Source organism: Dasypus novemcinctus, chromosome 26, assembly GCF_030445035.2.
Source record: "Dasypus novemcinctus isolate mDasNov1 chromosome 26, mDasNov1.1.hap2, whole genome shotgun sequence".
Classification (NCBI taxonomy): Eukaryota; Metazoa; Chordata; class Mammalia; order Cingulata; family Dasypodidae; genus Dasypus; species Dasypus novemcinctus.
In genome coordinates, this window is record NC_080698.1 from 9,192,745 (window position 1) to 9,205,675 (window position 12,931).

General features: G+C 47.0%; 1 protein-coding gene across 4 annotated transcripts; it reads right to left on the reverse strand.

The window, feature by feature from the left end:
• Nucleotides 1–210: 210 nt before the first annotated feature.
• NME6 (NME/NM23 nucleoside diphosphate kinase 6) lies at nucleotides 211–8,194 on the reverse strand. Of its 4 annotated transcripts, none has more exons than XM_012521838.4 (7): nucleotides 7,952–8,194; nucleotides 6,378–6,449; nucleotides 5,416–5,512; nucleotides 2,204–2,306; nucleotides 1,591–1,630; nucleotides 1,084–1,244; nucleotides 211–827 (listed from the first exon to the last, which is right to left on the reverse strand). In XM_012521838.4, coding segments are annotated over exons 2-7 (570 nt in total). In that variant the 5' UTR covers nucleotides 6,380–6,449; nucleotides 7,952–8,194; the 3' UTR covers nucleotides 211–660. The 4 variants fall into 4 exon arrangements, with proteins under 4 accessions (XP_012377292.1, XP_012377291.1, XP_012377293.1 ...); XM_012521837.4 differs by lacking the exon at nucleotides 7,952–8,194 and adding an exon at nucleotides 7,662–7,809; XM_012521839.4 differs by lacking the exon at nucleotides 7,952–8,194 and adding an exon at nucleotides 7,707–7,797.
• Between the last annotated feature and the right edge of the window lie 4,737 nt (nucleotides 8,195–12,931).

The following is a 12,931-nucleotide window of genomic DNA, read 5'->3' on the forward strand; positions in this document are numbered from 1 at the left end:
ATTGGGTAGACACACCTTTGTTCAAATAAAAGGTACCCCTTCCTCCAGGACACAGCCGTGTGCTAAAGCGCCCAGCATGGACCTGAGGCTTACACTAACCTCCTTTACTGGATATCATTATGCACTACTTAAATGGCACATGTGTGTGTATGTGTTTGTGCATGCTTGTGCCTATTTGGAGATTCCTACACAATACCACAGACTGGAAACTTGGCTACAGATAGGTTTAATTAGTCTGGGTAAGGATAGAGAGAAAGCTGCTGGCAACAGAGTAGTGCTCCCAGCTTTGAGGATTCAGTGGAACACTGACTTTTATTGAGAAGTATAGGCCAAATGCTACTTATACAGAGTCATCACGTTTTCAGGGGACTTATAATTCATTTAGGCACGTTCCTCCTTGAAGAAGGATGGATAGTTTCCAACAAAAAGAGTCAAACAGGTGACCAGCTCTAGTTGTCCATCATTCTTCGGAGCCACCCATGAACATTCCAGAGAAGAGGTAGACTGAGCGCTAGATTCCAGAGGAGGAGGCAATGAGGAAGGTGCCATCTCAGGGAGGTGGCAGAGATGGCACCATAAGCCCAGGCTTCTCTGGTCCTAGGAAGGTTAGGAGAGTGGGCTGGGCGATCACGCTGGTCTTCACAGGCCAACAGGCCTGCATCAGGCTGGCCCTGGGCCCCCTGTTCTGGCTGCACAGTGGACGCCTCCCTCTGGACTGTAGTACACAGGACCACAGCGCAGCCGGGGCTCCTCCTTCTCATACCAGCGCTGCTCGCTGAAGTCGGGGAAGAAGGCTGCAATCTCTCTGCTGGCTGAAACCACGGAGTCTGTAAGAGGAGGGAACACTGAGTGCAGGGGGAGGCAGGTTATCACAGTAAGGGTCAGAAAACTTTGCTACGATGAGCCTCTACTTCTCATGCCTGCTTCCTCAGTCCTGGGGCACATAAAGGAAGTTCACAGGCCACTGCCGCTGACACGGCCACAACGGGCCAGAAACACAAGTGGGAATAAAGCTTATTGGGGGCCCCTGGTCCTCAGCCCCACCAAAGCCTGCCCACCAACCACAAATTGAAGCAGACTCACCTGAGCCATGAGTCGTGTTTCGGGTGTCGGTGAGGCCCAAACTCCCCCGAATTGAATCTGGGGCCATGTGGCGTGCTCGGAACACTCTGGTGGGCCCCATCAGCGTCCTCCACAGCTGGATGGCATCCTTGTGGGCGAGGATGTAGGCTCGGATCGGCCCACTGTGAATGAGAAGAGCACGTCAGGAAGCTGGTCCTCTGGTCCAGGGGGGCATGCTGTGAGCAGGGCGTGGATAAAAGCACATCTTACATCCAGAGAGCTCCCCTGCCTTTCTGCTAGGCAGCACTCAGCACCACTCCTCCACAGCAATTCAACCAGTACCCACTGTGGAAGGGTGGCCACCAGGTCAGGGTCAGCTCAGTCAGTGCCCCAAGCCCACGTAAATTCAGGCTTGCCACTGACTGCAACTTTAAAAAGCAGGAGATGACGTTAACTCATCTATTTGAGGAAGCCACAGGGGAGATATGCTTCAGGGGCTAAAGATGCTAGAACCAAAATTACAAATACCTGGCCATGAACTCCACCAGCCGTTGATAGAAAAACCGCCCTGCAAAGAGAGTACCTTTATCAAGACATTGGTGCCCAAGGGAGAACTCTTTATGCTTCTATTAATGCTTTTTTACTGAGAGTAACAAAAACTGTTCTAGAGAAAAGAACAAGGACTGTGGAGTCTGCTGTGCCTGGGTCAGAATCTAAGCTCTGCTACTTACACCTGTGCAGTCTCAGGTAAGTCATTATTCTCCAACTCGGTGTCCTAATCTGTACTGAAAATATAGCAATACCTACCACATGGAATTATTGACAGAATAAACTAATGAGCATTAGGACATCTGACAAAGAGTAAAGATTAAATATTAACTATTGATATTATTATGCAAACATGAAATTAAGTTTTTTTGTTGGGAGAATTTTTGTTGGGAAAATATTTCTGCTAGAAAATACTTTTTTAAAAAAAGGACTGATGATCCTGAAGGTTTGTGTATAAACCAAAGTTCTAGAAGATTGGCTGAAATTTTACATGGTTTGCAGGTCACAGAGAGTCTGCCCTATGTGTTCCAGGTAAAAACTTGACCTTCCTCACCTCCAGGATAGAGAAGCTATTCAGGACTGCTGGTCCTACCTTTGTGCTCTTGGTAAAACCTCTGGCAGTCTTCCTTTCTCCACAATAGCTCTCTCATTCGCACAATAAGGAACTTGTTGCTCAGGATCTGCTGATGAACAGCCTGAATAAACATCACCCCAAAGATAAATTTATCAGTCAAAGGCAGCCAGGCTGACAAAAAGAACTCTGAGAACAACTTGGGCATTCAGGACTTGAGGAGCTGCTCCATTGGTGAGGCAGAAGAAGGTGGGCTGAGGTGAAGACCTCCAGTCACAGAGCCAGGACATGAGCCTCAGGTAGAGGCGGACAGGACTTGCTGTCTCTGCCCTCCATTCCTATAGCCCCCTAAGCGCAAGCCCACAGGACCTACCATAAGTCTCTTTTCAAGTCAACTCGAGTTGTACTGACTCAAGTTTCTCTTGTTCTGTCTATTCCATCAGACTTGATGTATTAGAAACACCATAATTTATATGTCACACTTTAGTCAGAAGCTTTTAAGAAACTCATTCATGGAATAAAATGCAACCACTTTAGCTCACTGCTGAAGGCTACAGTTCCCATCTTCCACCACTTCCAGTTCTGTCCCACCAACCCAGCTGCCTGGGGCTCGCAGACCGTCCACATGCCTTCCTGCCTCAGCATCTCCCTTCTGCACAACGCCCACCCTTGGCCTCGCACTATCTGAAGTCCATTCTTCCTCGGAGGCCCGGCCGAGTCCCACCACTTCCAGGCCACCCCTCCTGACTGCGCTGGTCTTCCTCTGCACCACAGCAGCCTTGCTTACCTGGGATGCTCGGATAGTACTTATCGTACTACGGTAAGCAAAACCCTAAAATGACCCCCAAGATTTCCTGCCTAACTCCCAGGATTGTGATATGATGTCATATCATGTCCTTGATTATGTGATGTTACACAGGAAAAGGAGTTTTGCAGATGTAATTAAGGTTACTCATCATTTGATTTTGAGTTAATCAAGAGAGAGATGATCTAGGTAGGCCTAATCAATCACATGAGCCCTTTAAAAGCAGTTTTCTCTTTGGAAGAAGTCAGGGAGATCCAAAACACAAGAGGACTGGATGTGCTGCAGCTGCTTGAAGATGGAGGGGGCTATGTGGAAGAAACTGAGAGTGGTCCCCCCTAACAGTCAGCAAGGCAACAGGGACCTCAGTTCTACAACTGCAAGCGGCTCAAGAACTCAGATGTGGATTCTTCCCCAGAGACTCCAGGTAAGGGCCCAGCTGGCCAACACCTTGATTTTGACCTTGTGAGACCCCCAAGGAGAGAACCCAGCTGGGCCTAATGGACTTCTAAACTAGACAACTGTGAATTGATAAATGGGGGTTGTTTTAAGCTGTTAAGTGTGTGGGAATTTATGTCACATTAAAAAAATAACTTCCATACAATCCTGAAATTTGGTTCTTTTTAACATTGTGTTGGGTCATTTCTCATATTTTATATCTGTCCCAATTTCCACTAGAATTTTTTTTAATGTACCAGGGCCAGGGATTGAACCTGGAACCTTGCATGTGGGAAGCCGGCACTCAACCACTGAGCCACACTGGCTCCCCTGAGTCATTTTTTTTGTTTGTTTGCTTGCTATTTTTGTTGTTTTTAAGGAGGTATTGGGAACCGAACCTAGGACCTCCCATGTGGGAAGCTGGCACTCAACTGCTTGAGACACATCTGCTCCCTCCAATAGATTTTTTGTTTGCTTTTTTTTTAAATAAAGGGTATTTATTTGGGGTAGGAGCTTACAGTTACCAGGCCATAAAGCATAAATTACTTCCCTCACCAAAGTATATTTCCACATGTTGGAGCAAGATGGCTGCTGACGTCTGTGAGGGTTCAGGCTTTCAGGGTTCCTCTGAGCTTAGCTCCTATTTCCTCCACAAGCTCAGCTGTAGACTACGAGGCTCTCTAGGCTTTGCCTCTCTCCACAAGGTCAGCTGTAGACTATCAGGCAAACGTCTCTGTCTCTCTCCCTGGGACTCCAGCTTAAGACTTCAGCATCAAACTCCAACATCAGAAACCTCCAATAGATTTTTTTTTAATTAAAAAAATTTTTATATATAACATAATACATTAAAGTATACAATCTTAAATGTACAGCTCAATGAATTTTTACAGGTCTTCATCCAAGTAAGCACTACCAATTTAAGAAAGAGTGTTTTCAGTATCCCAGAAGTCAAAGCTGACTCCTTTGAAAAGCTTCTGTATAGAGGAAAAATCACATACAAAAGAAAGGACAATAGGAAAAACATTTGCAAATGTATATTCTCAATATATAAGGTTTTACAATATAAACCACTAAGGAAAGACACAACTGAGCAGAGATGATGAGCAGAAAATTTACAGAAAAATATGGGTCTTACAATATAAATCACTAGGAAAAGACAAAAAACTGAGCAAAGAAGATAAGCATAAAATTTACAGAAATGTAATTGCTAAAACCGTCCTCACAATTAAATAAATGAAAATTAAAATGATAAATTTTTTACCTATCAGAGAGTGCCAGTTATTAAAGTGTTGGGGAAACACACTCCTACACTGTAGTGAAACGTTCACCCTTTGTAAGGGGAACTTCGCAGTATCAGGGAAAACAAATACTGCACTGGAGAGTGGAGGTAGCTCAAGGGGTTGAGTGTCTGCTTCCCACGTACAAGGTCCTGGGTTCAATTCCTGGTACCGTGTTAAGAGGTTTTGTACTAAGATTCCAGCCACCGCTCCCAATGACTCTCATTTCAGAGACTTTTCATCAATATGTGCAATCAACATGTGGAGCACACTGCAGGGGTTGGAGTCCACCACCTCCGAGCTCGTCTGCTCCACACCGGGCCGGCCGGCCCCTCCACAGGCGTCCCCCACGGCCCACCGGCTCCTCTCCTCGGCCAGCTGCTGCTCCAGGGCCTGCACCTGCTGCTGCAGCCGCTCCACACACTTGGCCACGGGCCCGCTGCCGCCGAGGGCTTCATCCCGGCCTCCCTGCCGCCCCGCGCTGCCGGCCGGCTCTGCACACCAGGGTAAGTGAGGAGGCCCCCGCCAGCCTCTCGGCTTAGTCAGGGGCTCCAACAGATTTTTAATCTCCTTAGGCTCAGAGTCCATGGCACTTAGCTTTGCCTCCACAGCATCTAGCATAGGACTTTGCACTCAGTAGCCACAAGTAGTCCTACGGCACCTGAAATGCCAGCAATACCCAGGGCATATGGTAGAGGCTTAGGGTTCATTCTTACCTCCAGAATCAGTGGGTGAGCAACTGCATCTGGCTTGATCAGGGCTAGAGTAAGCTGGAGAGCCTGAGGGTTTCTCAAGATTGAGGCCATCTCACTCCTGCCATTAAAAGCTAGATTAGGGACCTGCCAGTGCTGTATTCCCACCCCTCCCAACCCTGGGGCCGTGCAGCCTTGCCAGCCACTTCCCTCACTCCTGACGCTCATAAAGCACTTGACACTTACACAGTAAGGTTGCACATATTGTTTTATTTAATTGCCCATTTGGTCTCATAGGATTTAGTGGAGAGGGTGTTATAAGGGGCAATAAATGGGCCATTCAGGACCCCCTATTAAGCACATAATCTGGTTTATGTAACTGCAAGCTCAAGAGGGTCTCTCATTCAAAGAAACACAGATTTAAACTGTCTGTTCCACCAATACTCCCTTCCCTTACCTTTCTTTCGTGTTTATAGAGGATTTACAACTTACACTGTTCAAAAAGTTGTTCACTTCAAGGGTACAAGGATCGATACCATTCTTCTATCCACTTATCCCATGAATTTTACAACTTGATGGGAGAGAACTGGGATGTTCCAAGGATACCATTAAGCCTGCTTGATACACACTATCTCTTACCTAATAAGACAGACAGATCAGGATCTCTCCTGCCCAACCAAACCCTTTAATACTCAGCCATCAGCAATGGCAGGGCTTCTAGACATGTAATTTCAAGGTGAGGGACTGGTTTTAACCATTTTGTATGTGAAGCAGCTTGAACAGTGTTTGGCACAAAGGTGCTCAATCAATTTTGTTGACTAAATGAGAATCTATACAGTCTTACTCTATTCATTTTTGTATTCCTAGTGTCTAACATATACTGTAAACTCAATATACTTGTGGAAATGATATAATGAACATAAAAGTATTTAATAAACTGGACCAAAAGACTCTGAGGTCTCTTCCAACTGTGCAATTCTACTTACATGTGAGAAATTGATAACTTCTGCAGGAGTAAGGATTAGGTCTTGAAAGAGCATCTGGTGGAGCCCCTAAATCTGTCAACAAATACAGAAAAGGCTTCCATGAACACATGCAGGGACAGAGTATGGGCAACACTCTGATGCTCTGAGCTTGAAGGTAGCCTGGCAATCTTGTTAAAGATGATGCTAGGGTCTGGCCAACACGAGGCAGCTATGCCAAGGTCTCTTCTACTTCTGTCCTTGCTTTGGGTTTGTTTCATCCTCGACTCCAACCAAAAAGTCAAGCCCAGTTTAACCAGTACAGGATCAGCCAACCCACTCTCCCTAATATCCCAGAGGATGAGGACAACAGGAGGAAGCATAAGCTTCGCCAGATTTCTAGGGGCCATCTTTGACACCTGTCCTTCACCCTCCATACCCACACTGCCACCAAGTCCTGGCAATTTTACCTCCCAGATATATCTCAAATCCATACAGGTCTCTCCCTCTCAACTGCTACCACCCTAGTCCAAGACATGATTGGACTGGCCCTCCCTGGCCTTTTGCAACAACCTTTTCTTTGGTCTCTCCATTTCTACTCTTATCATTCACTCCGTTCTCAACACAATAGCCAGAGAGAATTTAAAATGCAAATCTAACAATTTTCCCTCTTTAACCCTTTAATGTGTACTCTGTTCTCAAACAAAATCCCAATCCTTATTATCATGGCTTACCAGGCTTCGCATGATCTGGTCCCTGTGTACCTACCTCTCCAGCCTCATGGGGAACCCCATGCTCCTTAGCCTTTCTTGCTCCAGCCTCATGGGCCCTTCCCCTTCCAGTCCCCAAAGACTTTCTGGCCTGACATCCCTTGTGTGGGGAGGTTTTGCAGTCCAGAATGTGCTTCCCCTGGTTACCTCCGACTCACCCACTAGATCTAGGCTCAATTCCCGTGTTGTACCTTCTCACAGCTCCTTGCATTTTTCTGCAGTTTGTAATTTTATAGGTACAGTTACTTGATGTCTTTGTCCCCCTCCACTAGAAGGTCGTCTCCACTAACGTAGGCATCTGTTTTGCTCACCATCCTATCCTCATTTCCTATCGAGCGTGCCTAGGACTCAGCTGCCTCTTAACAGTCTTTGTTGGATGAATCAATGAATAAAACTGATTCAGTCGTTCTAAGGTCAGGCTGCTACCGGCTCTCCACAGGGGGATACGTAGCTTGTAGAGAAAGGACAGGATTCATTTTCTAATGCCCATTAAGTTATGACTACCTTGGTTCTAGGCTTACAACAAATGCTGACATACCGAGAAACTTGTTCAACTTAAAGCGTCACTCCAGCACAAACTTACAAACTTCAGAAGCTGCCTGAGTATTTGCTCCCCACACCTGAGGGAGCCACGCCCGCCCTCCCAGGCGCGACTCCAACCTCCAAGCCCCCTCAACGCCACTTCCGCCTCCTATACGTGAGGCCCGGCCCCTCCAGAAGCCCCAGGCTCACACTTCTGCTCCGGGCCCGGTTCCGCATCCCTTCCCACCACTCCCTAGCCCTGCACCCGCGCGCCCGGGCCCCTCATTCCAAGCCCACCCCAGATACCAGGGTATTGAGAACCGGGGTCGGGATTCACTTGGTCCTCCCGCTGCGGCGCCTGCTTGGCCAAGCCGGGCCCTTCAGGCATTCGGCAGGTCAGCCCTCCTTGGGGTCCTCGCACGGTTGCGTCGCACTTGTGAGGCCACGAACTCCGGAAGCTGAGTGGGGATGTCTGTAAGCTCAGTTACCACGGAAGGTTGGCGGACGAGCCGGGGCCGAGGCGAGACAGCTTACCAGGGAAGGGTAGACGCGCTGGTGCCCTTGTCTCCCTCCAGCCAAGCCATACTGGGCGGTGGGGCGCCTGGAGGCGGGAGGGCGGGCCAGGCGTGGGACCGGCGCGGCTCTGTGAGACTGGACTGACGGAGGAGGACGGGGTGGGCGGTTCAGGATCGCAGCATGGCGGGAGGCATGTCCTACAGCGAACCATCAGAATGGATTTTGCCCGACCACATCTCTTTTACATTTTCTGCCTTGGTTGTACCTGGCACGTTTATGGGAGGAACACAGAGGGCAAAGAATTTGTACTAGATCGCGAGGGCAGGGGTAGCCAATGAAAGTTTGAATTCGGGGCCATACAGAAACACGAAAGAGCATAGCTAATACTGGGGTTGGTGAGTGAGGGTCCTTGGCTGGAGCCCAGATGCTTGTAGGTTTTCAGAGGTGATCATAATCAGTAGCTTTGTAAGCGTGAGGGAAGCAAATCATAAAGGCCTGGGACATTTCATTTAGGAGTTTAGGCCGTAGGGTGTGGGATGGTTACGCTGGAGACTATTAAAACAGTCCAGGGCGAGGAGATGAGAACTGGAGTAAGTTTTCCTGGTGTGTAGTCTGATGTATGAAAAGAGTGTGAATAGAGGAAATGTAGACGGGACAGGTATAATAAGGATAGTAAAATGTTTTCTTGAAGGGAATGGAGTCACTTAGATTGAGAATTAAAATCAATAACTGATTGTCATCAATTTAAAAAATATTTACTTTCTTAACCAACTTCAGTGCCTGCACACACAGGTTTGAACTCCCTTCCTGGAATGTTGGCGGGAGGGTCTGCAGTACTGTCAGTTTGTTTCCTCAAGGTGTCTTTCTCAGGAAGATCTATTTTTCACCGGTCCACCTAGTGAAGGAACATGTCTATTTCTGCCACTGATAGATGCTTGGTTTAAGTTGTATCTCCCAGATGCACCAAGACCAGTTTTTGTTTTTTTTTTTTAAATTTTTTTAAATTTTTTTTTATTTTTTATTGACTTTGTAATAATATTACATTAAAAATATATATGTGAGGTCCCATTCAACCCCACTCCCCCCACCCCCCCTCTCCCCCCCCCCCCAACAACACTCGTTCCCATCATCATGACACATCCATTGGATTTGGTAAGTACATCTTTGGGCACCTCTGCACCTCATATACATTGGTTCACATCATGGCCCATACTCTCCTCTATTCCATCAAGTGGGCCCTGTGAGGATTTACAGTGTCCGGTGATTACCTCTGAAGCACCATCCAGGGCAGCTCCATGTCCCGAAGACGCCTCCACCTCTCATCTCTTCCTGCCTTTCCCCATACCCTTTGTCCATTATGTCCACTTTTCCCAATCCAATGCCACCTCTTCTATGTGGACATTGGATTGGTTGTGTCCATTGCACCTCTATGTCAAGAGGAGGCTCAGATTCCACCTGGATGCTGGATGCAATCCTCCCATTTTCAGTTGTAATCACTCTAGGCTCCATGGTGTGGTTGTTGTCCTTCTTCAACTCCATCTTAGCTGAGTGTGGTAAGTCCAATAAATCAGATTGTAGGTGCTGGAGTCTGTTGAGGCTCTGGATCTGGCTATCACATTGTCAGTCCAGAGATTCAAATCCCCTAAATATATCTTAAACCCCAACATTAACTGCACCTCCAGCACATTAGCATGAAAGTCTTATGAAGGGAGATCCCATCTGAGTCCAGATTCATCACACATAAACACCATTTCCAAAGAGGGGCCATCTGCCCTGGTAGTTAACCCCATCGGCCATGACCATAACTCCCATGGGTCTCTTTAGCCCTCAAAGGAACCAATATCTGGGGGTCGTATCTGCTTTATCTGTCTCTCTGACTCTGCTCAGTTGTGCATGAGGGCAAGCCTTCTGCCAGCCTCCAGACTCTTTTTTAGAAACTCGTAGCCATATAAACTCATTTCTCCTTTCCATTTCCCCCTTACTTTAGGTCAAACAGCATTTTAAAGTCATGGTATTTTATGTAGACATGGATATTCTGCTGATCCGCATTGAACCTTCCGTATAAGGTCATTTTCCAGTTGCATCATCAGTTGGTAGTTGATAGTGGTCCCTCGTTGCCAGGGAGGCTCATCCCCGGGTGCCAAGACCAGTTTTGTTTCCCACCTACGTCTTCATTAATACACCTTTGGACTACCAGGTAGCTGGTGAATAATTCTCTAGGGATTTTGCTGGTTTTTATCCATGGTTATTAACTCACCTCCCTCACCCCCCATTCCTCTCACCCACCCATCCCCTGCACTGTAGATAGCTTCAGTTCCATATTTTACAGTTGCTTTGACCATTCTCACCAAGCCTATATACTAAAAGTGAAGGAAGATTTTTGACTTTATTGGAGCAGCAATAAATAACACCCTTCTTTTTGAACTTGAGGTCAGAACCAAAAGAATTAGAAATGGCAGGCAGGTGGAGAACCAGTTGTCAGCTTAACTGTTAAAGCTGTTGGAGAACAGAGCTTAAATGTGTCTTCGTAACTGCTACCCCAGCCACTCAAGTTCAATGCCAAATCTGATCAGTCTCACTTTAACAAAGTAGTCAGAAGGATCTAAATAGATAATAAGACACAAAAGATTATCACAGCATGGTCCCACAAACCACAAAATTTAGAAAAAAGAGACCAATTCCCAGCCCCTAGCAGTATATCAGGCAATTTTTGTCCTTAGAAACCAGTCCTTACTGTTGTCAAAGACTGATACTTAGTGGTATTTGAAGGAAAGTGAGCAGGCTGAGAAAATCTTGATTCAGTTTTACAGAGACTCAGTTATTCAAATGAGTCTCCAACCTGTGAATCTAAACTCAAAGGGAGAAATCGCTCATTAAGAGTTAATTATGGGATGTGGCTCAACTGATAGAGCATCTGCCTACAATATGGAGGGTCCAGGTTTCCATCTCCAGGGCCTCCTGACCTGTGTGGTGAGCTGGCCCATGTGTAGTGGTGCCATGTGCAAGGAGTGCCATGCCATGCAGGCGTGCCGCCCCCCCCCACCCGCACAAGGAGAGCCGCCTTTTTTTTTTTTTTTAAATATTTATTTATTATTATTATTTTTTAATTACATTAAAAAATATATATGAGGTCCCATTCAACCCCACCGCCCCCGCCCCCCACTCCCCCCACAGCAACACTCTCTCCCATCATCGTGATACATCCATTGCACCTGGTAAGTTCATCTCTGAGCATCACTGCACCCCATAGTCAATGGTCCACATCATAGCCCAGACTCTCTCACGTTCCATCCAGTGGGCCCTGGGGGGATCTACAGTGTCCCGTAATTGTCCGTGAAGCAGTATCCAGGACAACTCCACGTCCCGAAAACGCCTCCACATCTCATCTCTTCCTCCCGTTCCCCACACCCAGCAGCCCCCATGGCTACCGTTCCCACACCCATTTCACATTTCCTCTGTGGACATTGGATTGGTTGTGTCCATTGCACACCTATGTCAAGTGAGGGCTTAGATTCCACATGGGTACTGGATGCACTCTTCCCGCTTCTAGTTGTAGACACTCTAGGCTCCATGCTGTGGTGGTTGACCTTCTTCAACTCCATGTTAGCTGAGTGGAGTAAGTCCAATAAGTCAAAGTGTAGGAGCTGAAGTCTGTTGAGGCTCTGGGCCTGGGTGTCATATTATCAGTCCAGAGATTCAAATCCCCTACATATATCTTAAACTCAGCACCAAATACAATTCCAATAAAGTAGCATGCAAATCTTGTGAAAAGAGATCCCCTCTGAGTCCATTTCCATCACGCAGAAACACCAGCTCCAAAGAAGGGCCATCTGTCATGGCAGTGAACCCCTTCTGCCATGACCATAGAACCCGTGGGTCTCTTTATCCCTCAAAAGAACCAATACCTGGGGTTGTATCTACCTTATCTGTCTCTTAGACTCTGTTCAGTTGTACATAGGGGTATTCCTTCTGACAACCTCCAGATTCTTTTTTAGAGACTCACAGCCTTATAATCTCATTTCTCCTCTCCATTTCCCCCTTACATTAGGTCAAACCGCTTCCCGAAGTCATGTTATTATATGTAGACAGGTATATTCTGCTGTTCCGCATTGAATCTTTAATTCAAGGTCATTTTCTAGTTGCTTCTTCAGCTGGTATGTGGTAGTGATCCCTCGGTGCCAGGGAGGCTCATCCCCGGGTGTCGTGTCCCACGCTGGGGGGAATGCATCACATCTACACGCTGAGTTTGGCTGTGAGAGTGGCCACATTTGAGTAACATGAAGGCTGTCAGGAGGAAACCCCCAGGCACAATGCTACTCTAGGCCTTGTTCTTATTGCAGGTGCATAGGCTCAAAAGTGTAGCCATTAATATCAAGGGCCCACTGTTGGGCCCTCCTTCCTTCCTGGTTCTTGCCGTTGCACCTGGAGGATTGCCGCTGCTCTCCCAGGGCCCACAACAGTGACCCCCCGGCCAGGAGCCCAGTACCCCCCCAGCTGTTGTTTTTAATTGTTTCCACTATGAGTATATATAGACATTACCATATACCCTGGGCATATGCCCTGTATAACTCCCTGTCAACCATATATATCCTGTCAATAACATCCCATATCAGTATTCCTCCGCTGCCATTGTTGAACCACTCTGTGATCCAAAACTTCCCGTAAAGTGAATCCCAACATAATGTCAGCTTCAGAAGAGTCTTAGATCACCAAAATTCGTATATACAATATACAGTATTTCCCCAGATCCACCATAAAACCTTTTCCCTT

Excerpts from the sequence above, each read along its gene's own strand:
- NME6 (XM_012521838.4), bottom strand. Across the intron at positions 2,307-5,415 it reads CTCACCCACTGATTCTGGAG|GCTGTTCATCAGCAGATCCT; the intron begins GTAAGAATGAAC and ends ATGTTTATTCAG. Across the intron at positions 828-1,083 it reads AAACACGACTCATGGCTCAG|ACTCCGTGGTTTCAGCCAGC; the intron begins GTGAGTCTGCTT and ends CTCCTCTTACAG.